The 25,863-nt window shown below is 38.9% G+C and overlaps 5 protein-coding genes across 6 annotated transcripts; 1 reads left to right on the plus strand and 4 right to left on the minus strand.

Annotated features, from left to right (window-relative positions):
• Positions 1–4,466: 4,466 nt before the first annotated feature.
• Positions 4,467–8,690, minus strand: LOC122719516 (flocculation protein FLO11-like). Its single transcript, XM_043945417.1, has 5 exons — positions 8,590–8,690; positions 6,597–6,876; positions 5,573–6,025; positions 4,775–5,068; positions 4,467–4,667 (listed from the first exon to the last, which is right to left on the minus strand). Exons 1-4 carry the CDS (start codon positions 8,599–8,601, stop codon positions 4,803–4,805), a joined length of 1,011 nt encoding a protein of 336 aa, XP_043801352.1. The 5' UTR covers positions 8,602–8,690; the 3' UTR covers positions 4,467–4,667; positions 4,775–4,802.
• Positions 8,691–10,200: 1,510 nt separating this feature from the next.
• On the plus strand, positions 10,201–11,581 carry LOC122719518 (cuticle protein 16.5-like). Of its 2 annotated transcripts, none has more exons than XM_043945419.1 (3): positions 10,201–10,327; positions 10,730–10,910; positions 11,321–11,581. In XM_043945419.1, exons 1-3 carry the CDS (start codon positions 10,316–10,318, stop codon positions 11,356–11,358), a joined length of 231 nt encoding a protein of 76 aa, XP_043801354.1. In that variant the 5' UTR covers positions 10,201–10,315; the 3' UTR covers positions 11,359–11,581. The 2 variants fall into 2 exon arrangements, with proteins under 2 accessions (XP_043801354.1, XP_043801353.1); XM_043945418.1 differs by having other exon boundaries at positions 10,202–10,327; positions 11,318–11,581.
• A 1,112-nt stretch (positions 11,582–12,693) lies between these two features.
• On the minus strand, positions 12,694–13,764 carry LOC122719523 (glutaconyl-CoA decarboxylase subunit gamma-like). Its single transcript, XM_043945425.1, has 2 exons — positions 13,502–13,764; positions 12,694–13,145 (listed from the first exon to the last, which is right to left on the minus strand). The coding sequence occupies exons 1-2, from the start codon at positions 13,743–13,745 to the stop codon at positions 13,087–13,089; spliced, it is 303 nt and encodes a 100-aa protein (XP_043801360.1). The 5' UTR covers positions 13,746–13,764; the 3' UTR covers positions 12,694–13,086.
• A 6,424-nt stretch (positions 13,765–20,188) lies between these two features.
• On the minus strand, positions 20,189–21,143 carry LOC122719522 (dirigent protein 10-like). The gene is made up of 3 exons (XM_043945424.1): positions 21,036–21,143; positions 20,417–20,765; positions 20,189–20,341 (listed from the first exon to the last, which is right to left on the minus strand). The coding sequence occupies exons 1-3, from the start codon at positions 21,045–21,047 to the stop codon at positions 20,310–20,312; spliced, it is 393 nt and encodes a 130-aa protein (XP_043801359.1). The 5' UTR covers positions 21,048–21,143; the 3' UTR covers positions 20,189–20,309.
• Positions 21,144–23,711: 2,568 nt separating this feature from the next.
• On the minus strand, positions 23,712–24,446 carry LOC122719521 (tetra-peptide repeat homeobox protein 1-like). Its single transcript, XM_043945423.1, has 2 exons — positions 24,134–24,446; positions 23,712–23,857 (listed from the first exon to the last, which is right to left on the minus strand). Exons 1-2 carry the CDS (start codon positions 24,444–24,446, stop codon positions 23,712–23,714), a joined length of 459 nt encoding a protein of 152 aa, XP_043801358.1.
• Between the last annotated feature and the right edge of the window lie 1,417 nt (positions 24,447–25,863).

Consider the following 25,863-nt stretch of genomic DNA (forward strand, 5'->3'; position numbering starts at 1 on the left):
CTTTCTGGTTTCCTTTAGAAATTCCATTCCGTATCGAAAAATTCCCATCCATCAAAATCCTCTTTTCTCACTGTCAAAATTTATTCCTCTCTTAAATTTGTTCCTATCGTTTCGAAAACTTGGTCCATTAATATGGTTGTCCAATCGTTAAGTATCGAACACTGAACTTCGGTCATTAATATCGATGTATAGTAATGGCAGCAATCATATCCCATAGAATGTTAAATCGAATTATTTTTAATATTTTAAAAGTAACATTATATTTTCACGTTTTTATTCGAAAATATATTGTAAACCAAGCAAATTGTTTTTTTAAACAATTACGAGCCGAAAAATGGATAATTAAAAATTATTATCGTTTCGTTTCTCATTTATAATTCTAAATATAAAAATATACTTTTCTCACCCTCTTTTAATTACTAACTAAAAAAGACTTATTCATAATTAAATAACTTTCATTCCGATATGAAACCATTTACAATTGAAAAACCTTGTTTCAAAACGAGGCAAATAAATGCCACGAGAATCAAACGTCACAGAATAAAATGAATATTTTATTACGATATATAAGCACACTTCCATCACTATTGATGAAACATCACGTCCGTGTGCTGGATATTATTCTATTAATTGCAACAAAGCTGACTTTAACGCGATAAAAACCCTATTATTATTTTCGGGATCCTCGAGGCTGGCTTTGTCGTAGATCGGTGTGCATTAGTGCAAAGTGAATCCAACCCTCCCCCTCCCCCTGGAGCGTGTTACGCCATTACGAGAATTACCAGCGTGCGGCGCCCCCGATGTTTTTCTCCGTGTTACCGTAAAATTGCCCCGTTTATCGGGATTCATTGTCCTCCCTCGCAGTCCCGTATTCGCACGATGCAACATGCCGATTGGACGAGAAGAAGGGGGGGATGAAACTGGTGTCGACTGGCAATGTCGAATTAATTTCCGTCGCGCTATTGTCACCTCGTTCCACCGATAAACGTTTTCGAGGAGTGACGTTACTGTTTCGATTCAACGTGTCATATATAATTGGCTTTTTCTTTCTTTTTTTTTTTCGACGAATAGTAGATTTCGATGAGTTCCGCGTCGAGAGAGGAATCTGGAACAAGGAAGTATGTTAGATTTTTTAAAATTTATGGAGGAGCGTAGAGAATTCGTTACTCACACAATGAAAGAAATAATGTGAGTGTAATATGTATGTTCTTTTTCCAGTTTGAAAAGTAAATGATAATCTGATAACGAGAAATTGATTGGAGATTGGATGGAAAAATTCTTCTCAATAATATAAATAATATAAGAAGATGCATTACCAAATAAAGAGTAGACAAATTTAATCTTAAATTGTCTTTAAATTATTTTTAAGTTACTTTTAAGTTATTCATGGAATGAAAAAACTGCTCTTATATTTTGAAATGAAATAAGATTTAACAATGTGGAAGAATGAATTGTCTATTTAATTCTAAGATTAAATCTCTTAGAGCAGAATGTTCTATAATATCTTTTCCTTTTAACTAAAGAATTCAAGATGATAAAAAAGATAAAAAAGACAAGATCGTTTTTCTTCCATTTCCATTTTCTTGATCTTTAATACCATTACACCAAAAAAATTCATCGAAACGTCTTCCATATTTGTTCCATCCATCACTCTTCAAACATTCGTTTCAATTAACATTTCAATTTTCCTCCTCAACAATCGTTCGTGATCACACAATGTAACGCGGGAAGAGCTGGTTGATTTATAGGAGAAAAGGGTAGAACGGATAAAATGGAAAATAGTTACGCGAGGCAAAAGGATCTCATTGTTACGTTCGTTTCATTAAACGACACCATTCTGTAAGGGATGTTTATGTCGTTCGTTGAATCAGGTATTGTTCACTTAGCCGGCCATGATCCTAGGTGTAACATTCATTTAACGAGGGGAGGAGAATGGTAAAATTGCAACGAGTCATGATGTTCCTCTAGGCTATCGTAGAATTTCATATCAGGGTCATGGTAATCTCGATTCACAAACGCTTTCATGCGCGATTCATTTCACACTTTTCAATAGAGAAAACCGTGGAAAAATACGTTTAATGGTGCCATCATTTACCATTTCGAATATAGAATTTTACTCTAATAATCACGGTGAAGTGAAATGATATTTTGAATGAATGTCTTCGTTATGCATAGTGAAAAATTGCTCATGAAAAATTAAATTAAATTAATTTTCCAAAGTGGAAAATTCACTTTGGAAAATTTTTATTTGAATAGAAAGTTTTTTTGGCGAAAAAAATCTCTTCAAAAGAATGAGATTAATTCCTGAAATTTCAATATGTTTTCATATTTTGAATGAGAATTTTTTTGTAAGAAAATATTTTAATATTTTTCAATGTAAAATTCTATTGTATCTCGAAAAATTTATTGAAACTTTATTGAAAAAGAATTTATTTAAAAAAATAGAAATTTCTCTTTTTGAATGAATTTCTTTTTAAGATACCTTTACCCGACAGACATTTACTCCAAGATAAAATAATAATATTCAGCTATGAAATCAATATTCCAATAGGATGCGTCGTTTAAAAAATATTCGAACAGAAAAAATATATTTTCATTTAACCAACCGTTCGATAAATCTTTTATTTTGATTCATTCCACGAAACTGCTTGTTTATTTTCGAAAAATCACACGCGAACGCGTGTCTTTTCGTTACTCCAAATATTATAAAATCGCGTTGTCAGCGCGTGGCAATATCCAATTCGATATATTTCTGTTTTATTTTATTTCCATCTTACGAATTTTTCTCCAATTCCCATACGTGTTGTATAGTATCGATTCATGACTATTCATATGTTCCAATAAATCGTGAAAAATGAAAAAAAGGTATGCATGGTATTATCATTGTCCATTTTCATTCGAATTACTTGAATAATCGAGTACTTATAAAAGTAATATTTGAACAGTAATATCTTCTGACGAAGTTTCTTTATTTGTCATTTGATTGGAAGAAAATTAATTTTTCTTATTTTATTTTTCGCCATTCTGCCTAAAAGTACATAAATTTTGCACTTCTCGAGTTTCTACCTATAAAATGTGTCGTTCACTTCGTGGAAGATGGACCAAGTGATAAATTGAAATTAAAGAGGCGTAATGGTTATGCGAGAAGTTTCAATATCGGGAGAATTTGCAATTTAAACGAAACGAGTCGACTTGTTCTTGATTTACGTCGATTCCAATATTTGTTATCGCGTTATATCTCATAATTGATGATAAATATAATTTTATACGCGATAGCGTAAAATGTTTGTAATATTCCTCTTTAAAAGTTAATTGAGAAACATTATTTCGAAGATATAATTTCTTTTCCACTTTTCAATCTTCATCTGCAATTTCAATTTTTTCGAGATTCAAAGAATTACTTTTTCCAAAGTCATGTTCAGCATCGGCTGCAAGTGAAGTTAAAAAAAATTCGTGTTAAAGAGAGATGTATTGAGGATGATATATCGAAGAAAAATAAGATTTTATTTTAAAAATCTAATTATTCTTCGACGGTGTTAACTATTCTATATTTATAAATATTAATGAAAGTTTTCTTACCTGATCTAGAAACATATTTTTACATTTGAAACGAGCAACATTATGAATAATTAATTAGATTGTAGGTAATACTAATTTGCAAATTTTTTTAGTTTATAGTAAATATGTTAGGTAATCAAAGAAGTTTTACCGTTTCTTTCGCGATAAAAAAATATAATATATAATTAAGAAGAAACATTTATAAAACTTTATTAACATCTTATACGTAGTTGCAAATGATTATGGAAATTTAAAATTGATCTCAACTTGTTATATCTCAACACTTGTTATACCTCTTGCATTTTTCTTTTCCATGGAAAACAACAATTTTTCAAATAATCTTTATTAGCTATAATTTTGCCTCGTTTAAAAAATTGAATAAATGAATAAATTATACGATATTCTTCGAATCCTCTTATAACGTAGCTTGCATTCTTAAAATTTTTTAAAAGTAATAAAAAAAAGAATTTCCATCTTTCGATCATTCAAAATACGTCGATCGCAATGACCAAGAAAAAGCCTGGAAAAACAGACGAGTACAACTACATGTGGCAAAAGTTCATAGCGATACGATTCCATAAGTTCGTTTACCTAGTGAAAGCGGCACAGCAATAATTGAGTTTCAAGCTTAATCGTATGGTTAAGGTTCGGCTTGTTTAACCCAAACTGGAGATTGCGCCAGATCCACCGGATTGCTCCAATCGCGGATAACTAAACGTGATAAATATAAACTTCGTCAAACTGTTATACTATTCTCCTGTTTGTACAACAATGTACAAAACACGTTTTACCCTTTCTTATTAAAAATTGAAACGCAGTGTAACATTGCATCAACGTTGTTAATCCAATTCCCCCAATTGTCTCGTTGAAAATATTCGGAAGAAGAGAAACAAAAACGGACATCAGGCTTCTTATCCATATTAGCAAGTCTTTATTACAACACAAAAATCCGTAGTACTATGCTCGGACAAGATAGAAAAAAATAATAATCTCTCCATTGTATTGAATTGTATTGGGCGGCCATCAATGCCAAGTCGCATGCAAAGTCGATCTCCTTGTTATCCTTCCCCCTCGTCGATCGCCAACGCAATGTCAACGCGTGCATTTGCCTATGAAAAATCGCGCCTATGTAAAACGCTCACCTTAGAAACGATCTATAGGAATAATTGATCGTGGGTATTTTGTAGATCGACTCGACAAGTCGAGACCAAGGTACCAGGTAAAGGGAGGATGCGCGGTTTGCTCTACAATGGATGAAGAGGCGTCTTGATCTGATCCAGCGAAGATACACTTGCGGTTGAAACGGCACCCAAGGGGCCGGAAACTATCGCGGACGATGCTTTCGTCGGCGATACGACGACGTTACTTAAGGGACCGACCGCGATCGTAGACGCTGGTGAAATCAAATTAACTCTCGCTGTTGCGGATGCTGTAGTGATGCTCCCGGAAGTGGTCGTCACGGTGCTCGTGCTTGATGCCGTACCCTCGATCTTCCTTGATTCTGTGCTATCTGTAAATAGATCGATTATACATGGATATCGATATCGAGGGAACGGTTATTCAATTATTGTTGATCTTGGAATGTTTGCATCTAAGAAATGTAAATGAGATGTAAACGAGATTTGATTTATTTTCGATCGAATTCAACGAAAGATTGATTATTTTCTTTGCAAAAAAAAAGGAGCAGATTCATTCACTTTTGTGCAAATTATTAAATACATAGCACGGTATATTTGAGAGATTTTTTGGACCGTTTTATGTAACGATCGTTATCGTGTTCCATGCAACAAGGATAGAGATTCGATTCTTTTACTCTTCTGTCTAACGAGAAACGATATTTTCAATTAACAAACAGTCGATAACAAAAAGTTTTGAGAAATTTATCGATATATTACTAATATGATATATTTTACTAATAAAACTTTATAATATACTATTGTTTACGAAACATTCCGTTTTTCCTCTCGAGATTCAACTTCATATCTATGCTCTATCGCTCTGAAAAATTGCTCACCTGTCGCTAGACCGGGCCCTTCATCCTCGGCTCGTTCAACAGTCGTTATCGAGCCGGAAACTGAGAGATTGGCGGTTGCGGTGGAGGTCACGCTGAGAGAATCGTGAGAATTCGTCTCAACAACGGTGGCAGCAACTGGCTGTTCGGACGTGGAAACGGGAATAGGTAGGGGGGGAGCAGTTGGACCGGCGATGATTATGGGCCCGGTCGAGGGACCTATCACCGCGTTCGCCGACGCTACGCCTATTGTTTCCTTAATTGGCGGCGACGACGATTCTTCTGCATTTTCGATTGCAACAGCAGCTGACGCTGCTGCACCGCCGCCTTTCTTCGCCTCAGCCTGGGCTGACGCGTTATTGGCGATAGAATTGTCAGACGGGGCCACCAACGTCACCGCCCCAGCCGAGGCTCCTTTAATGAGCACCGTATCTTCCGGCGCACCTGAGACGACGGCTGGAAAAAATGCAACGATATAGATATACCGCGAGAAATAATCAAAGCGTGGTTTTATAACGTATTTTTATAAAAGAATAATTTCGGATAATTTAATTTTAAAACGATTGGAAATTCTCTATATCGTGTTTCAATTAAACGAGAGAGAATCTTTTGATAATCTTCCTCGATATATTTTCCTTGTTTTTATATATTGTTTATATATTGCGCGTAATACCGTATGCAACACGGAATATATATCTTATTCCAACAAAGTAGAAAGGCAATTAAAAGCGGAAAAAGGTAAAAGAGCGAATTTATGTTAATCTGGCTGCTACGCGTGCTCCCTCGAACGCGCTTGAATTTATGAACCTATTAAATTCGTAATATACCGCGGAGAAACCCGGTTGCCCATAAATTCTTGGCTTTATGTATCTCTATAAAAGGTGCGCGGTGTAAGAGCCGATACTGTCGTCGATTCGGTTAAACGAAGTAAATCGATTAGCGTTGAATCCGTCGATGGATTCGTCCATGGAATTTCCTCCAAACTTCCGCGAAATCGTATTCTCGAAATCTTTTATCGTTGGATTACTTTGCGCCGGGGATGGCGTTGTTCGGGGTGCGTTTGCGGGCGTTCCAGGGGACACGATGGTGACGGGGCCGGAGGAGGATCCCTCGACGAACGTGGTTCCCGTCGCAGGGCCACGGATCACCGTCCCCAAAAGCTCCGGTTTTGCGGGCAACAGGCTCACAGGTGACAGTCCGTAAACCGGGCCGACCAACACCGTCGATTCTCTGTCGCCCACCGTGCCGCGATAAGGCCAGCTGCTGGCGGGAACAGTTAAGAGAATCGATATCGCGAGCTGCAAAAGCTGGAAAAATGGACGAGGCGTGATTTATTGGGACGAGTTTTCAACGAACGTTTCAACGTGGGCTGTTGTGTCGTGGCACAATAACGGTTGAAATGCTTTTCGCCCTAATCTCCGCCCCATAAATGTCCCTCTCTTGTTAACCATATCTCGCGGATATCTTTCGTTAACGTCGGCACGAGTGAATACAATTATAATCACGGAGCATGGAAATGCTCGTTTCTTGTAGACTTAATTTTTTTTTTCTATAGGAAAGTTTTAGATAGGAGATAACACTTGGAGTGGTTAGACACGTGCGAATAATTCCCGCGAAATTTGATATTATTACGATAAACGAAGTAAACAGAATGATGCATTCGACAAATAAAATCATTTGTTATTGCGCAACAAAATATCATTGATCGAAAGAAATGAAAGATCAAAAGCATAATAATGCTCGACAATAATAATACATTTCACGATACGTTCACTCCCATTTTCATTCCCATTTCTCCACGATACACTTTCGACATCGTATCTCGAATATTCGGGAAGGAGTTATACAATTATATCCTTCGCTTCCATTGCTCATCGAATCTATCAGCCGTTTAAATGAATCAGAGTTTGAACTTTGACCTTCCATTTGCCCAACACCCGAGGAATTTAGGCCCCTCGATATATCACTTCCTTCTCTCTCAAGTTTAACACTCGAGAAGTCCATTATCCCCTCCTCTCCCCACCCCCGTAATAGTAAACCACACCCGTGTTAATAACTTTGAACATTACCCATCCAATCCGCGCAATTCTGTGGAAAATGGCACCCAACCAACGACCAATTCCGTTACCTAACGTCCACCAATTTTTTTCTTCGCGTCGATGTATCAACCGATTTTTAACCACCGCGTGATCCATCCTTCGTTTCGTGGCTCGTCCACGCGTATACGTACGCGATATACGAGAACAATATCCGAGAGATTCGATAAAGTTTTCTATGATGAACGCGTCATCATAGAGTATAGAAAATGATTCCTCCCAGGGAGGAATTCGAAATCGTGAAACTGGTCACCGAAGGAAGGATATCATCGTTTGAGAAGTTTAAACGATATCAAAATCTTCTTGGAAATTGAACGAATCGTTGCAACGATATTTATCGCGTAACCCATCATCGTAGAGTTTTTCATAGGGGACGAGAATTTTTATCGCGATTATCATGGAGATGTTCGCGAAGAAGTTTAATGAAAAATGTCCAAGCGTGCGTGACAAATCTTTATTCCCTGGCAAACATTCTCGAAAATATTCTCGAAAATATTCTCATATTACGTTCCTCCCCCTCGATGAAACTACACCGTCGTCGTACACTCGTAGTCGCAACGTTATTATCAACCGTGCCGTGACAATAATCCGACGGATATTTAAACGGAATCAATGGATTACCCATCTTGATCAAAGTTACAGAAACGGGGCCATACGTTTCAATTATCCGACTGCCAGCCAACACCGTGCCGCTCTATATATCAACGGAACATTGGTCAGAGAGACGGGGAGCCGTTCATATTTCACGGGCGACACGAAAGTGCATTACGAGCTAACAGATTAAAGTTTTCTCATCAGGAACTACTGCACGGATTCCTCTCTCTCTCTCTCTCTCTCTCTCTCTCTCTCTCTCTCTCTCTTTCTTTCTCTCATCTCGTAACAGGTACCCCTCTCGACGATCTACAATAAAGTTTCCGAGCTTACCGGCAACTTCATGGCTGTCTCCTTAGACGAATCTTCTTTTTCTTCCCTTGCTATTCTTCCAAGAATTTTCCTCGCGATCCACGGTCGGCTACTGATCCATTTCCGACCGGCTTCAACAGTTTTATATACTCCATATACATGTGTGCGTATTATATACGTTATATATATAATGATGATGAGTAAGGAAAAATGGCCACCGCGCCCTGTTTTTCTATCGGAAAGATTTCTAGCGGAATTCCTTCGGCGGAAAAGCAGAACAAAGACCGGCAACGTGCATGCAACGTGCGCATGTGTTATAAGTTAGTTGCCGCGTGTTCGAGACCAGTTTTCCATTCATTCGGATCGGACACTTTCGATTATTAAGATGCAAATCTTATGATTTTCGTTCGAACGGTTCGCTTCGCGATTAGATTATCGATCATTTGTGTTTCTCTCTGCGTGAAAATATGCAAAATGTGAGATGCCGATTTGTTTAAATCTTTAAGGATTCGTAAGGATGTATCGTAAATAAATTGTTCGAAAATTGTTATCGAATGAGTTGTTCAATTGAGATTGCAAATTACAGCATAGTGTTTTTTCTTCTTCTTTATTTCTTACTTTTACTTCAATCGTGAAAACGAGGTTAAATCGTACGTGTTTACAATCTATCTCAGAGACTCAAGTGGATAAGATTAGACACAAGTGGATCGATCAAAATATAAAACATAAATTTGAATTTATTACTGCAATGACCAGCTTCGTTTATTCTTTACGCTCAGCTTAGCCTTCTATCTTCTACGGTCTCAAGAGCGAACAGTTTCAACAGTTGCTCGGAGGATGGCAACGCGATACAGGTGTGTTATCGTTCGAAGGAATAGGGAAGCTCGCAGTTTCGCAAACGAGAGCTCGAATCGTATTATTCGATCCCCCGTGTCGCTCGTCGAATAAATAACAAAAACCGGGGTAAAGGAGGAGAAAAATGGACCAGTCTGAGAAAAATATCTTATTTAAAAGCCCCTCTTTCGTAACCGCTTCGACAACAACTTTCAAGGTATCGTTTCCTGCTTCTCTGTTCGATCGCGATTCGACATTTTTAGTCTATCGGCCGTTTATCTATTCAAGGCCGTCCAATGCAAAATTGAAAGTCAATTTCGCAACATCTCGCGCGGATTGCATCTTGCACGGTCGAACCCTAAATCGAAAACGATTTATGATTTCTCTCTTTCTCTCTCTCTCTCTCTCTTCCTTCTCGAATTGGGGTCGATGATTGGTCGCTGCTGGTAAACACACGTGATAAACGGAAAGAAACGTTTGGAATGATGTAAAGAAAAAAAAAAAAAAAAAAAAAGAAAAAGAAGTAATATCTATAAGCGAGCGTACACACGAGGTATGCAAATATATCCATGGCCCCGTTCCCGCCTCGAAACTTCTGCAACATTCGCGCCGCGTTGCGTGCTCACAACGAGATTTCTGATGCAACATTGGCGCTGTACGAGTTCATCGTTTTAGATCGTTGTCTTGATTTACGGGATTCTAGTCCCGACCACGCCCGCCTCGCGACACACAGCCAGACCATTGAAACGCGATTGACACACATTCGTGCACAGGGTTGAGCGTGACGTACACGAGTGAGACGTATACATATATAGATTGGAAAATAAGAGTATAAAAGACAAACTCGATACGTGGATTTTCATCAGTCGCTTGCGATTTCGACTTCTAAGAAGCTCAAGCAAATCAACACAAAATGAAATCCCTGGTAAGATCGAATATCCGCGAAACTTCTAATCGGGCAATTCGTAAAGGAAGATTATATACTGAGACTATTTTCAATTTTTTTTCCAAATGGAAATGGAAACACAATTCGGCATTCTTCTTCTTACCTCTCTCAGATTCACGTTTTCTTTAATTATTAATTGGCAATCGTTTAGTAAATTTACGTTATCCTTGAGATTACTGTCGTTCCACAATTATTTCTCTATCAGTATACTTTATCATAAACGTAACTCATAACTTGGACAAAAGTTTTTATTACGAACACCCTTGATTATTGGTAATCCTTGATGGAGATTCGTTGCAACAACGAAGTTGTAAATGAGGATAAATAATCGAGTGTAATGTAACGTAGATTATGTTGCAAGAGAATTCGTTCAATTTACAGTTAATCCTCTTCGCCATCGTTGCCGTTGTGGCGGCCTTCCCCGAACTAGAAAGGGAACGCCGAGGGGTCATCGCGGCCCCAGCCTTGGCAGCGGTACCTCTTGCACCCACTATTGCTCTCGCAGCCCCTAAAATCGCTCCTGCTATCGCTCTCGCACCCGCTCCTAAACTTCTCGCGGCGCGTAAGTATTTTAAGTATTTCTTCTGCATCGATCATTGATAAAGTTTGATTTAACTTGCGCTTAGTTTAATATCGAAATAGAATTTTTACAGTACAGTGTAGAACTCGATTTATAACCGGATATTATTGGATAGAAATTTTTGAAAATTTTGGTCACTGATTAAAAGTTTAGTTGAATTTTTATCATTAATAATATCGTCAATATCGAGTATCATACGTTATTAGTTGTTTGTACGTATGTGATATTATTAATCTTGCAATGAGCCTTGAGAGAAGTTAATATATTAGCTGAAATCTTGATCGTTAAATTTTGATTTAGATTGATTACTCTTCGAATATTTTTTGAACAGCATGAGAGATCTATTGTTGAAGATTTATTAAGAAAATTTGTTATTACCTATATTGCAGCAGCAGTTGTAGCCGCCCCAGGCCCGTGGAAAGCATGGTAAATCGTTATTTAGCATCTTGGCGTAACTGGACTTTAAGTATTATAACAAAACAACGATGATGGGAAGCTCTTCTCATTATGGAAAATTCGAATTCGGTTACATCCCCTTTTAGGCCGCAATCGATCATCCATAATCGGCTCTGCAGAAAAATTATACATTCCCTTCCCCTTATTGTAATTTAAATTTTATTATCAGATAATAAAACTTTATTTTAAAAAATAAATTCTCGTCGCATCCTCTTCGAAACCTTCGATTCCTGCAATGAAACAGAATAATTAGAGATACGTTATACACAGATAATTTCTATTAAATTTAATTAATATTTAATCAACATATTTTATTTCTTGATAAAATATAAAGATAACGGTATGTAGTGAACGGGATGGATCATAAAAATAAAATAATTTATGCATACGAACAATTTAATTACTCGTGATGAATTTCATTATTACTGATATTTAATCAATATGTTGTTCAAAGAACATCCTTTAATTCGAAATATCAATCGTTTGATCTTTCAATTATCATCATAAATTATTTCGTGACGTACAGCCCGAGTGTTAATAATATTATAAACGTTCAAATTGGATGACTAATTAGCTAATTATCCGTACACTCGTCGAAAGAATCGATTTGTTAATAACCTCCTGTCAAAAGTAATTGAAATGTGATAATTAAACACAATGTGTACCAACCATTATTGGCCCAACAATGTAGAAATCTCTAATATTTCGAGCTCGATAATCTGCATTTATTAGATACAAGTAAAAAATTGTTAAAAAATAGAAAACAACAAATTGTGCACAATTACTAAGTACATCATTGCTCTTTCAAATTAAATAATGTATTAATTAATTAAGTTGTTTCGTCGATTCATCTTAAATATCCATCAATAAATAAATCCCTTTGTTGAAAGATAAATACGGCAAACTTCTTTATTCGTTGGCAAAACCTGAAACATTGTTGCCAATATTAATACGTGTAAAAGTATATCTTTCGCTTTTATTTTTTCCATATACAGTTTACACAAAGCCAAATTGCAACGAAAGAAATTACTCGCGCTTTAAAACCGCAGTTTCAAAGCACCAGCTTCAGACATCGTTTCAAAAGGCCGCTCGACGAATTCATCCTGGATTCATTATTTCTCGTGTCCTTTTATTGTCAGTGGATATAGGTGGAGGAATAACGGTAACGGCTTTCAACAAACTAATTAGAAACTGGGGCGACAGAAGTTCCGACAACTTTTACGGTTTCTCAAGTAAACCGTTAAACTTCGGTTAAACGAGATATCGACTTATCTCCGCGATTTCAAGGAATGGAAAATTATTCAGAGAGTACAGTGGAGCTTCATTTATTAAATATACAAAAGCGTGTAACGTGTATATGGATAATAATTACAAGGAATTATACGCGAAAGAACCTCGGAGAAACTCGGATACGTTGTCAATCGTGAATCGAGCAGATCTTTTCTTTGTCTCGAGAACGAAATAGAGAGAAAGAGACAGAGAGAAAAAAAAGAAAAAGAAAGCAAGAATAATCGTCGTTACAATTCGTTCCATTTCATTCAAATTACGGAGTCTTCGATTCGATGTGGAGCAACGTTGAGCTTTTTTTTTTTTTGATCCAAGTCCCGCGGATGGAGGTCGATGAGAAGCCGTTTCCATGTTCACGAGAGAAATCGTTCGAGTTGTCTTAAGCTGTGGGGGAGGGGGTGGTCGAATCCGGGGTCTACCAATGCGCTGCTGGCGCCACCACCGCTCCTGCCGGTCCAGCCACGACCGCTGCTCCTACCAAGGAAAGGAATACGGATTCTTTAATACAACATCCTTAAATTTTCACCACAAACCTGTAACATAATCCTACATTATTCAATATCCAATCCCACAATAAATTAATAACATCCTTTGAAGCCTTGCTTCGCCCATATATCACGTATTCGGCATGAATGAGATTCATAATAACGCGCTCATTAAACACGAATCAAATTAATCTCTCGCGAGTATTAATTACCTGGAAACCGAAATCGATCGAAATTGTTTTATCATATTTGATGCTGCTTTCCTAATTTACATAGGTCGACGAACTTCGCACGAATTGTTTAAACATTTGAAATCGAGAGGAACATTTGATCGGAGAGACTTACCCGCGGCGGGTCCAACGACCGCAGCGGGGCCAGCGGCTGGCCCAGCCACCACGGCGGACCCGGCGGCTGGTCCAACCACAGCCGCAGCTGGCGCAGCAGGGCCGACGACCGCCGCAGCTGGGGCAGCTGGCCCCACGACCGCCACTGAAGGAGCCAAGGCGGGTAAAACACCACCTAACACCACTGCTCCATTGTGTCCCCAGCCGAGGGAGCGACGCTCGCGATCGGGGCTGGCTGAGGCCATGGCCAGGGCAGCGACGAGGACGATCTGCAATTTTCAGAAAAATTTGGTTAATAATGGTGCATGGATCACACGATAGTGGCAGGATTGATTAATTTTTCCAGATTATTGGTAAGATTATTGGTAAAGATTATTGGTAAATATTCTTGAGGGATTCGAGTCAGTGGTGTTGGAATATTTTTGTGCAGGAATTAAGGAAACTGGTGCCATCTAGTTTCTTTTTTCAGAAAGCTTAGTATTACTTGTATGAATTAATAATCTGTCCTATACAATATTGATCTCAAGATTAAGCAACTACATCATCATGTAGTTTGAAAATTTGACAAGTTCAAGATGTAGGATTCAAGTGAAAGTAATTGTAAAATATTGCAGAGAAAACCAACCAATTAAATTAGAAGGTCTATGATATAAAATTCTTATGATGTCTCACCGTGTACTTCATATTGATTGCGTTGTGGTTAGTCTTTAGCTTGCTAGTGACTGATGCTCAACCCCTCTGACACGTCGCCTTATATACCCAAACTGATCGGCAAGATCGCCTTGTGCAACCTTCAACCCCGAATGAAAGTTGAAATAAGAAGGCAGGGTGCGGTCAACCGGATAAGCGACACCGGAGTTCCGTGTCCAACGTCACACGTTGGACGGGAATTGTTATCACGCGGAGACGTGCACCAGCCTCGAACAGCGCTGCCTGTTACCGCAATAACGGTTGTTGGTTGTCAGGGAAATAGAATTTTCTTGTTGGTCAGCAACAACGTGCCACGTGTTGGTTGAATCCGCTGATCATGGCTCTCGTCCTTTCGTCCATGCCGTTTTGGCGAAACGTTGATAAAATCGAAAATTTTCCCTCTCTCTCTCTTTCTCTCTTATTTCGAACTTGCGTTTGCATCTTGTAATAAAAAATAATCGATGATGCTTTTTATGGAATGGTTTCGATGGTTTCCTTGTTTCGTAACCAACGGGTATGCTTGTTCGCGCGAGTTGAAATTCAATGGAGAGTATATAAATTCAACGAGATGATAATGAGCTGGGAAACTCTTCATACGTGTAACGCGGATAATTTATTATTTATTTTGATAACTCTTTTGAGTTAATTATCTGTAATCTGGCGTAAAATTGTTTACGAGTGAAACGTACATTAAATTTATTTCGTTTCTTTGGGATACTGCTATAAAAGTGAAGCGAAAGAAGAAAATTTACATGAAATTGAATATTTGTGATAATGAATCGTAATAATCGTGTTTTTTTTTTTTTCTTTGACGGATTGGAATCATGCAAATTTTAATTCCTTTTATATCTTTAGAAAGATTAAATATTGCTTCATACAGTACAATTCTATATTATCACAAATTTTCATTTAATTCTATCCATTTAAAATCAATATATAATTTCACAATATACGTATTATTTCTTTCATACTTTATACTAACTACACAATCATTTAATAAAAATTATAATTGTATCTATATTTCACTCTTCTATACTCTCGTCATCATTATCAATTTACTACTTATCATTACCAAAAAAAGAAAACGAAAAATAAAAATTCATTAAAAGAGATTCAAGTTGAAAGAAAATACTCATCAATGAATCTCTCTATCATATCATCGAAACGTTCGTATTCTTTCTTTAATCACTTACAACAACCCACTAACCGCCTAAAGTAAAAAGAAGATGGGGAAACGCGAAGAAAGGCAGAGATAAATCAATTTCCAGCTACAAATGCACGGAAACGCGGGCGATTGTTCCCACGAAGAATTTTTCCCGTGGCAAAGAATAAACGAGCGTCGATCGCGCGCGAATAAAACAAAAGCAGGGAAAAAGGGAAGGTGGGGAAGGGTGAGTGGTTCCGCTTCGCCCTTTTATTTTCGGCCGCAGTCCAGGCCGAACAATTTTCGCGCGATGGCCGCGCGGTAATCCGTCCTTTGAATCCCCCGCACAGACAGGAATGGCGTAATTGCGCGTGTCAGATTTGTCGAGTCAAGGGGGAGAATCGTGGCACGCGAGGCCTTTGCGCCCGTCCCGTTTCGAATTTACGGCCAAACCACGCCAAACCCGCCAAACTTGGGAAGAGTTCCATCGTTGATGGAATAATTGGGCAAACTTTGGAGCTGCTTCGAACGAGGACCTCCGCTGTTTAGGGAGAAATTTAGGGGGAGGCGAGGTGGCGAGTGGTTGACTCGACGATTGGTCACGTATACACCAACCCTCCCGATCAGGTGGAACTTGTTTCACACGGTGAATTTGCACAGGGTTCGAAACGAACACTTATTTGTGGCTAATTTTCCTAATTCTCGTTTTCTTATTTTCAATGATGGGAAGACTGTACGGTTCTTGCATTAAATGGAAATCTTGCAAAGGAATTAGCGAATTATCGTAGCAAGATTTGAGATTCAGAAAAAAAAAAGAATAGTGGAATGGAAGTTTGATTTAAAATAAGGAATACCGTTCGTTCGATATTTATTTCTGACATTTCATGCAATTTTTTCTTTGGAAATAATAGAATTATGCACGATATATAAAAAAAAAAATTTTGTTCACAAATTACTGTAGTTACCTTGATGGCACATTACGAAGTGCATGTTTATAAATGGAAACGTTTCAAAAATTCCGAAACTTCGTTATTTTAAATGGAACCACCGCCACAATTTTTATCAGAAAATATTAAACGTCTCTACGAGCTCGATTTCATTTCAATCAACTTCGTTATTCTAAAATGGAACCAACTACACTTTTTTTTTTTTTTTAATCCAAAAATATTAAACGTTCGTCAATTTAATTTTTACAAATGAAATACCAATTTAACTTTTCTCTCTAACTTTTCTTCCCTCCTCCCCCCGAATTCGTTACCATAATAATAATCATTAATGCGCTCCCCGCAACGCATTTCGATCGATTTTAAACCAATAACAATTTCAATATCTAAACCAGTGTGTTAATGAGTCCCAAAGCTGTTTAACAATTTGAACAACATCGCCCTTTCCACGAATGCGGCCTGCTATTGACCAAAGGGGTCACTTTATTATTCCATTATACGGTCGTTCGTTCGTGCAAGGGGATGGAAGTGAAATTCGGCCATCGAATTCGTCCACTTCCCTTTCCACCCGCGATTGGCCCGTTTACGTGACCTTTCAACCCTGGGCTGGAAAGCTTGGATTCAGCTTCGCCTGATTCCCAGAGGGGATTCCAAGATTCGGATAGATATTGAAAAGTTGGGACCTTTTGTGACGAGTTCGTGAGACCGACTACTCCTTTCCACGAATAGATTCGTCTCGATTCGCAAGCGTCAAGCGTCTTCTTCTTCTTCTTCCTCCTCTTCTTCCTCGTTCCTCTTCTTTGTCGAAAAGGGTATCGGTTATCGACAAGTTTCCGCTCCTATTCGAATGTATACAGATTTTTCGATCGATCCTGGACGAACATGGTTCGATTCTTTCCTTGGGAAAGATATATTACAGGTGATTATTAGTAGTAGAAATGGTGGAATTCTGATTAATATTTCTTGGTGAGGGGATTGGGAGTAGGTCGGGCGAGAATAGTCGACGGATGCATTTGGAGGGTACAGATTTATCGACGAGAGGAGAGCTCACTTGGGCTGAATCACTTTTGCATTTCACGATGAATATTTCAGACCGACCCCTGACATTTTTAAAGTGAGTCGGTGAAATTATTTTATACTCGTATTTTTGCTCGAAAAATTGGGACATTTAATTGGCTGAATTTAACGGCAGCCGTTAAATACCGTTTGAAGAGTTCCCAAGGAATTGATATAATCGATATTTCTTTATTGTTTGAACTTTTAATTAAATATGTTAATCGATTTGTTCAAAGTTCGAAGAATAAAAATATTTTAGAATTAAGAAAGTCATTCATTCAGGAAGTTTTAATTATAATGGTAATTTGAAAAGAATTTTGAATAAAATGAAAATTCTTATACATTATTGTTAGATTACATGTTGGATAAAATATAAATAGATACGTAATAACAATAAAAGGATAAAATCCTGTAATAAAACAGTTAATTCAGCATTCATAAAAGAAATGCATAATAATAACATAGAGAATGGAGATATGTCACTTGAATTGTATTATAAATATAACTTAGAATGTAAAACGACCTTCGTCACCTACAAGATAAATGATAAATGATAAATGATATCGATTTATGATGAAAAAAAAATATATATGGTAAATAAATGTACACAATAAAATTAATACCTTACAAATACATACATAATATTCGCGTATGCACACAATTTGCATAAATACTTTCTTCGCATTAATTAATTATTTGAACGTGTCTTAATTGCACATAAATCCACGATACAATTATAATTATATCATTATTCGCATAACAAAATTCGAAATTCATAATTTTATGAAACATTTACATATTCTCCTATAATTGTTGTAAATTAATCAATTTCGTAATTCTCTCATAATCATGCTCTTTGATTACTTCGTTCTATTAAGCCGCAAAATTAATATCGTATTTCTAAATTAATTAATTAATCGTTCGATGATTCGATTCAAATTTTTCTCACTTGTTTCTTGTTTCTTTGTTGTACAACACGGGGTGTTATAATTAGACGAAACAATTAACTTCATTAATATTAACCATCGGTTGCGGTAAAACGTACATATGCGCAAATACAGTTTTCCCTCGTTGAAACATATGTACGAACACGCGAACAGAGAATTAAACGCGAATGGTTCGTTGCTCACTTTGGTAACCCTGCACGTGCACGGCTGATATCGCATACTGCCGCTAATCGTATGCATCTCATTGTCTGCGCTCAGAACGTACCGTTAAGCGTTCGAAGGATAAAATAAAGTTTAATTAATTCGAATAGTTTTATAGATACGTTCATAATATATTTGATCCATGATCGTCGATTCGATTTAAGCAGATTGGTAATGAGAATAGAGGAGGGATGCTCCTGATCTATGGCCATTTTTTTTCTGAAAGCCTCATCAAAATTTATTACGCGTTAAATCATTTAATTAATACCCTTTTAAGAATTTGAAATAAAATAAAATACTCATGCTTACTTTTAATTTTTATAATATGGATATTTTCCATTTTTCAAATGGAGATTTTTAATCCCTCTTTCGAGAGATGCTTTATCACTTCGATTAAAATACTGTTTTAAATATTACGTGATTTCCATTTTCAAAAAACCTTGCTTCGTTCAAAGGCATTTAACAATAGGCAGGCACAAATCCATTAATATTGGAAAGAATATATAATGGACACATTAATACCAGTTACATTATTTTCTGTCTCTCCTCTCTCTATATATAATCCGTAATACTGAAAAAGAATACTTTTTTCACAATTTACCAATTTATTATTAAACATTATCGTATTAAACATTTATTTATCAAAATTGCATATTCTCCGTTTAATTCTTCCCCATAAATTGCACGATAATTCGATCATTTTAATTTGCATAAAAATTTTATAATAAATAATCACTCGCGATTAATACTAATCTATCTCTCTTACACCTTTACACGATTCCTTCTCCATCCACTTTCATCGATCAATCGACTTTGATCGAACGAGAAAAAAAAAAAATCTTCGCTTTATCTCCTTTTCTCGCATCCTCTCGTCCATTACTCCCCCTCCCTTTCCCCGGGAGGGAGAAACCCAACCGCGTATTTTCCACGACAATAATGTCAAACTCGATATATATACGTATCGATTATCATACTTGACATTTCGAGATCCGTCGCGTGCTCGTCGAGGACCGTTACAGGTCCTTGAAGAGAAAATCCGTGCCGCTCGCACAGAACGACAGTGGCTCGATCTCAAATGGAACAGTTCCACTTGTCAATTGCCGTACTTGACAGTGAACCGATTATACAATTGCCACGCATTGTTAGACGAAGCCGGTTTCCCCGAAGGATTTTTCGAACGCGTGGCGATCGGGACGATGGTGCACAGGTGCCAGCTCTGCCTTCGTCTTCCCGCACTTGGGCCCTACCGCCATCCTGGCAGAGGTGTGCGTTGAAATATTCATGATTCATGGGAATTGTCTCTAAACGCGTCCTGAATCGAACGGTTGCGATTCAAAATTATTCGTACGTGCCTTTTTCGCGCGGGACGAATCGAATGCTTCCAATTTCGAGATTTGTCGCCAATCTTAAAAGAGGTGTTTAAGGGGGCTGTGTAAAGATATTTTCGTTTTCGTTCCACGAGTGTTTCTCTTTCAATTTTATCGTATTAATTTACAATTAATACAAGTCACGAATGATATAGTCTTTCTTCGATGATAAGAATTCGTTTACCTTGAAGGGAAAGAGGAAATTATTCGGAATATTTTAAGTTATATCCAAACAGGAACAATTTGTTTCTAAAATTAAGGTACAAATATTACAGATGTAGTATTATTTATTTCATATAATTAATAAAATAATAAGTTTCCTTTTTACACCTTTACAACTCCATACTCTGTGTCTGTGTCGTATAATAATAATCTAGAATAATCTGAAATAATCTCTCCGCATAGTCTTGAGTGGGAAAGACGAGAGACTACAGATACGAGGTATTGATTCTATTATTCGTCAATGAGCTTTAGCGAGTAGAGATGCGAGTCCTGAAAATTTATTTACTCGTTATTTTTAATCGTCTCCTTTATTCGATCTTCTTATTATTATTCAAAAAATCTTGCCAAGAACGGGTCCGGGTCCAGAGAGAAGAGTGGGCCCAGCCGATGCCCCTTTGAGTACTGTTGGTCCAGCAGAGGGGCCGGCGACCAGCGTCGGCCCAGCGGCTGGTCCAGCAACTAGTGCCGCGCCAGCAGCCGGCCCAGCAACGAGCGCTGGGGCGGCTAAGGGTCCAGCGAGGAGAGCAGAGGGCCCCGCGAGAAGCGCCGCTGGGCCAGCGACGAGCGCTGGGCCGACAGCAGGCGCCGCGAGGAGCGTTGTTCCTGCGTGACTAGCGGCTGTCAGAGCCGCCCATGGGGCGAGAAGTCCGCTTGGAGCGGCTGAGCAAACTGAAGCGATCGCTACGAGGATGGTCTGAATATGAAATTCCAAAAAAATATTGTATTTTTTATCCGATAATTTCAAGCAAATAATACCTCTCTAATGTGTAAGGAATTGGAATCGAAGTGAATTATAAATGTATAAATAAAATCGATACCTTTTTCATTTATATTTTAAAATTAAATAAATGATTTTGTAACATAAAAGAATCGCTGGTACGTGTCGTATAATCGTGAAATTCTTTTCTTTGAAATTATTCCCTAAAAAATACGAGTGGAAGAAGAAAGATACAAATAACCTTACCAAGCACTTCATGATTGTCCGATTCGCTTCTTAACTGCTTGTCTATCGCGTTAATTGCGACACTGCTAATCAACCCCGTGATATCTGCTTTTATACTCGGCTCTGACCCTGAATCTCCCGCTTTCCCGACCTTTTTCACCCAAGAAACGTCACAGAAACAGCGACTGTTGCCGGATGTACGACTTATCTCTGCACGAAAGAAATTCCACGTCGTCTGTTAGCTATTAAACGTCGAGAAGCACGCCACTGTAATAGTCCCTTCGACGTTTTCCGCGAGAACAATTGCACTCCTCGTTTCTATTCTGGAACACTCGAAAGTACCATAAGTTTTACGAAATTTAAACGAATCGACAATTCGATCCAAATCACTTGAACTTGTTGCTTCGATTTCGTACTTAGAGAAGGCGTACTTTGAAACGGTGATGATTCTGGTTAAAATGTGTCGTGTTGATTACTCGTGATTACACGTGTAACGAGGAACATGTGGAACAGTGTCTCTCTTTTCGATAGCGGAGGAATGCAACTGGTGAACGTTTCGCCCATTTTACGGAGAAACGCGAGAGCTTTGCGAACTAATCCGCTTTCAGAGCCGAATTCTCCATGTACCAAGTATTAAGTACATAATTCCAAAGCTTCGAAACCTCAAGTAACTCTAACTCCAACGCGGGCCGCGCCGAGGAAGAAAGCGTTTGATTAACAATGCAAGTGGAGAATGGTGGTGTTCTGCTTGGCTACTTGAATTCGATATCAGATGGAAGGAATTTTTGAAAGGAATTGGACTTCTAGTGTGAAATTTTCTCCTCTTCTTCCTTCGTAAGTGTAGATATTTTTATAAATCTACATTTCAGATGCTTTCTTTTAAAAAATATTATTTAACTTCACTTAAAAACATGCATAACACGAATCGATCAAAGCTATAAAATTGTAAAGGGAATATATAGAGAAATATTCGTAGATTTGTATCGATTTGTACGTTTCCAAAAACCGTGATTATAAAACAAGGTTTTGTTAAATGATTTACAGCAATTTAAACGTTCAAACGATAAAATACAAATTTCTCTCCGCTAATTGAAAATCGTTTCACCATTCATCATCTATCCGCCAAATTAATTTGCCAAATTAATTATCATCGATTTACTAAACGTTTCGTAATTGTATATAAATCCAATCGAATATATAATAGTAATACTTGTTGCAGCTCATTGTGGACATTGCATACCTTTTGAAATGGTGATACGTTGATGGCCGTTAATAATTCCATCGCCGATCTCTCGCCGGGGATACCGGAAACGGGGATCGCAAAGGGGACGCGTCTTCGAATTTCCTGCGGCCCGAATGTGCCTGAAAACGAGGATTAAAGCGAGAATTTTGCGAGATCGAGCCGCTCTCGTATATCAATGAGGGCCGGTGAAGAGAATGCCCGGATGATTGGATCGGCGTTGAAGCAATTTCCTATAATTACCGGGCAAAGGTATCGGTGCGATGGCACAATGGGCCTCGAAATGGAGGCTGACCACGCCACGGCATGGACCGTGATATTCCATAACCCGAACAATGTTCCGCGATCGTTGTCACTTTAATCGGGGACTCGCGCTCTGATACCGCTGCCTTCTACTTTGATCCTTTGAGCGTGAAATTATCGGAGAGAATCCCCGAAGAGCGAAAAGTTTTCCATAAAATTGCAGATTCGCGATATTTTGGAGATTTGCTCTTAGAGTACAAGAACAAGAATCATTATAATTGGTACAAGATTTCTTCCATTTATCATCGAATTAATTTGGAATGTTTAGTTTTCATTGAAGATGGTAGTGGAACGTCGTTTATTTTATTATCCTGAAAAGTGAAAAATATTGATGGTTAGTTAGATGAAAAATTACGAAATTGTTATCTACTCGTAAATTAATTTTCTTCTCCAATATCAATCATATCTTAAGTAAATTATAACAGAATATAAATATTTGGATAAAGGTTTTTTTTTTATTTTTTTCAGGATCACTGGTTATTTAATCGTACGATATTGATCAGAACGCGCATAAAAAGATTAATCTTTCATCGTCGATAATGCACACGATCTGGATTCCATTTGAAATTGATTTTCCAAATATTTTTGTTTACCTCATCGATTGATATCGTTAGACTCGCCAATTGTTCGAGTGAACAAAGACAATACCGAAACTTGTTCCCTCGCGTTCGTAATTACACCGCGTTGGAACATTTCCGGCATTTCTCGAAACTTTGAGGAACGCCATTGTCCTCATTACAACATTAGGTCTTTTGTTTCGACCGAGGACACGTTAAACCAACTTATTTTAAACCGCGAATGAATTGAAATTTACGAAACAATGCAACGTTCGAAAAAATTATTTCTTCGCGAGAATTATCTTTCTTGCCGAAATACGAAATTTCGAATATCGAATAATTGACGATGGACAAGAGGGGGGGTACGTCGCCTATTAACTGACGATCCACGAGGCTCCTCTCCAAAGTGGCATGCGTTTATTATTATATAAAATAGACATATAAACGATACATCGTTATGTACACGGATTATACATATAAAAAGATAGAGCGATGGAGGTACTAGCGGTATACGACGGAGATCGTGGCGCGGTCGGTTTCAAAATGGCAGGCGTCGGAGGAGATCAGTCGAGAAGATGCGTATCGTCCAGCAAGGGATTACCAATGTCCATCCGCGCGAAGGATACTTCCCACACCAGCCGGCCCAGCGGCTATGCTACCCGACGGTCCAGCGATCAATGCTGGGGCGGTGATAGGGCCGGCGAGGGCTGCTGGAGGTGCTGCGGGTCCAGCCAGAACGGCTCCTAGATGAGATTCAACAAATTCTCCAATAACGAATAAAATAATCGATGAAACGTGCGAGTTCAACTAGTTGTGTCGAGGCTCAATTTATCCATCCACATACACGTACACGCGAAAGTGTTTTAAAGATTAAAGTTTTTAAAGAAAAAGTTCCCATCTGCAACTTAGCCGATTTACAACAATGTCCAACGTTAAACTTACGAAAGGTACTTTGCTCGTGGACAACCCCCTAATTTACGAAGAAAAGTGTAACGAATGTCAAACCCTATTTTACTCACCCCAGGGGAGGGCGGGGGCGGCTGGCCAGTGTGCCGCCGGCCAGGGTGCAGCGTGGCCGGCAACGCTACCGGAAACTAGGGAGGGGCCAGCGACGGCTCCCGTCACGACAGCTCCACCGTCCACGGCTCCGGAGAGGCGAGCGGGTCCAACTGCGGGTCCGGCGAGGGCTGCAGGGCCCGCGACGGGGCCGCTGAGGGCAGCCGGGCCTAGGATCGGGCCGGCCAACGCTGCTCCAGGCGCCAGAAGGCCGGACGGGGCGGCCTCGGCCATCGAGAGGGCCGCGACGAGGAAGACCGCTGCGAAGGTGCGCATGTTTGAGAGGGCTGTTTGCTTTGCTCGCTGATGGAACAGTTTGCCTCGGTGGCTCGGGTGGATGTGCTGTCATCAGGCTGGCTCGACCCCGCTTTTATACGGGCATTGTCTACACACTGCTGGCCGCCCAATGCTCCCGCCAACCCCCCAAGGGCGGGGCACAGGACACGCCGAACATTCTCTGGGCGCGTGGCCGGTTTCCTTCTCGCGGCTTATCAGCATTAAGAGAGTCGGCGGCGACAACGGCTTTACGCCTCGCGGCCCACCCGTGCCCCCGGAGGTCGCCCGCTCCAATTCAACCGTTGCATCCGTTTCAGCGATTGAAATTTTTTCATTTCTTTCGAATTTATTTCTTTTTCTGAGATCGCGGCCTTGCGTAGAACACGGCTACTCCGTCGAGCAGAAAGATCGGCACGCAGATAGTTTGGATAGTTTTGACTGTTTAATGGGTCGAGCGCGGGTAGTCACGGTCTGGGTGCTTTCGAAAAATGTGCAATTGCTTCGTTTCCAAGTTTTTCGGCGTTTCTTGAACGAGATATGTCTTCGATATACGATTTAACGAAGAGTAATCTTTTTAAATTTCACTAATCTTTATAAATTTCACGTATAAATTTTAAGCTTGTACCTTTTGAGAAAAAGATACGGAAATTGGATAGTGGAACCAACTAAATCGAATAAACTTTCAATATTGCAAGACGATTATTCCCATCGATGGGATAAGGACGAACCTGTCAGGGTCGAAGGAACCTGTCATCGCGACCTTCGCGGTCGAAGAAGAGCCGTGTTTCATCTTTTCATCATCGTCCCACGAGCTAAGAGGGGAAATCCTAGTGGGAGGCCGCTGTTCGTTTTCTTATATCCGCATTGTGCGTGCATCCGTTTAGGCGAGGCACTCGGTTGCCCACGCGGCTGGATTGTCGCCTGGAATGACGGTCTCATTGTAGTCGGATACGCGTGTGTTACGGTGGCACCAGCCTCGCAATGGATCACCGAGCCTCGTGCCACGGATCGTTTCGAATATCATTGTTGGGCGTAGCGCGCACTTTCGATGGTGGTAAAGGTGACCGGCGACGCGATTGTTCGAATAATTGTTCCCAGGCGGTGGCCAAGTCCTTTAAGGGGGACCGATTTAATTGCATGCCTCGTCCGAGGGAAGAAGAAAGAAAGAGCCATCTTTTTCTCGGAATAATCTCTCCGCTTCTTGAAAAGATTGCTTTTTCTTCTTTCAATAATTCAACGGAGCGAAGGAAATCTTTTGTAACTTGTCATTATACTCTATATTATTTTATATTATTATTATAAAGGGAATCGATCTGATCATCGCTTCCTTTTCTTTCTTTTTTTTTTTTTACCTTCGAATGAATTTATTCATCTTCGTTCCAATTGAATCTCTCCGGTTATAATATTTTCTTCTTCT

This window comes from Apis laboriosa, unplaced genomic scaffold, assembly GCF_014066325.1.
Source record: "Apis laboriosa isolate Shangri-la unplaced genomic scaffold, ASM1406632v1 scaffold812_cov158, whole genome shotgun sequence".
NCBI lineage: Eukaryota > Metazoa > Arthropoda > Insecta > Hymenoptera > Apidae > Apis > Apis laboriosa.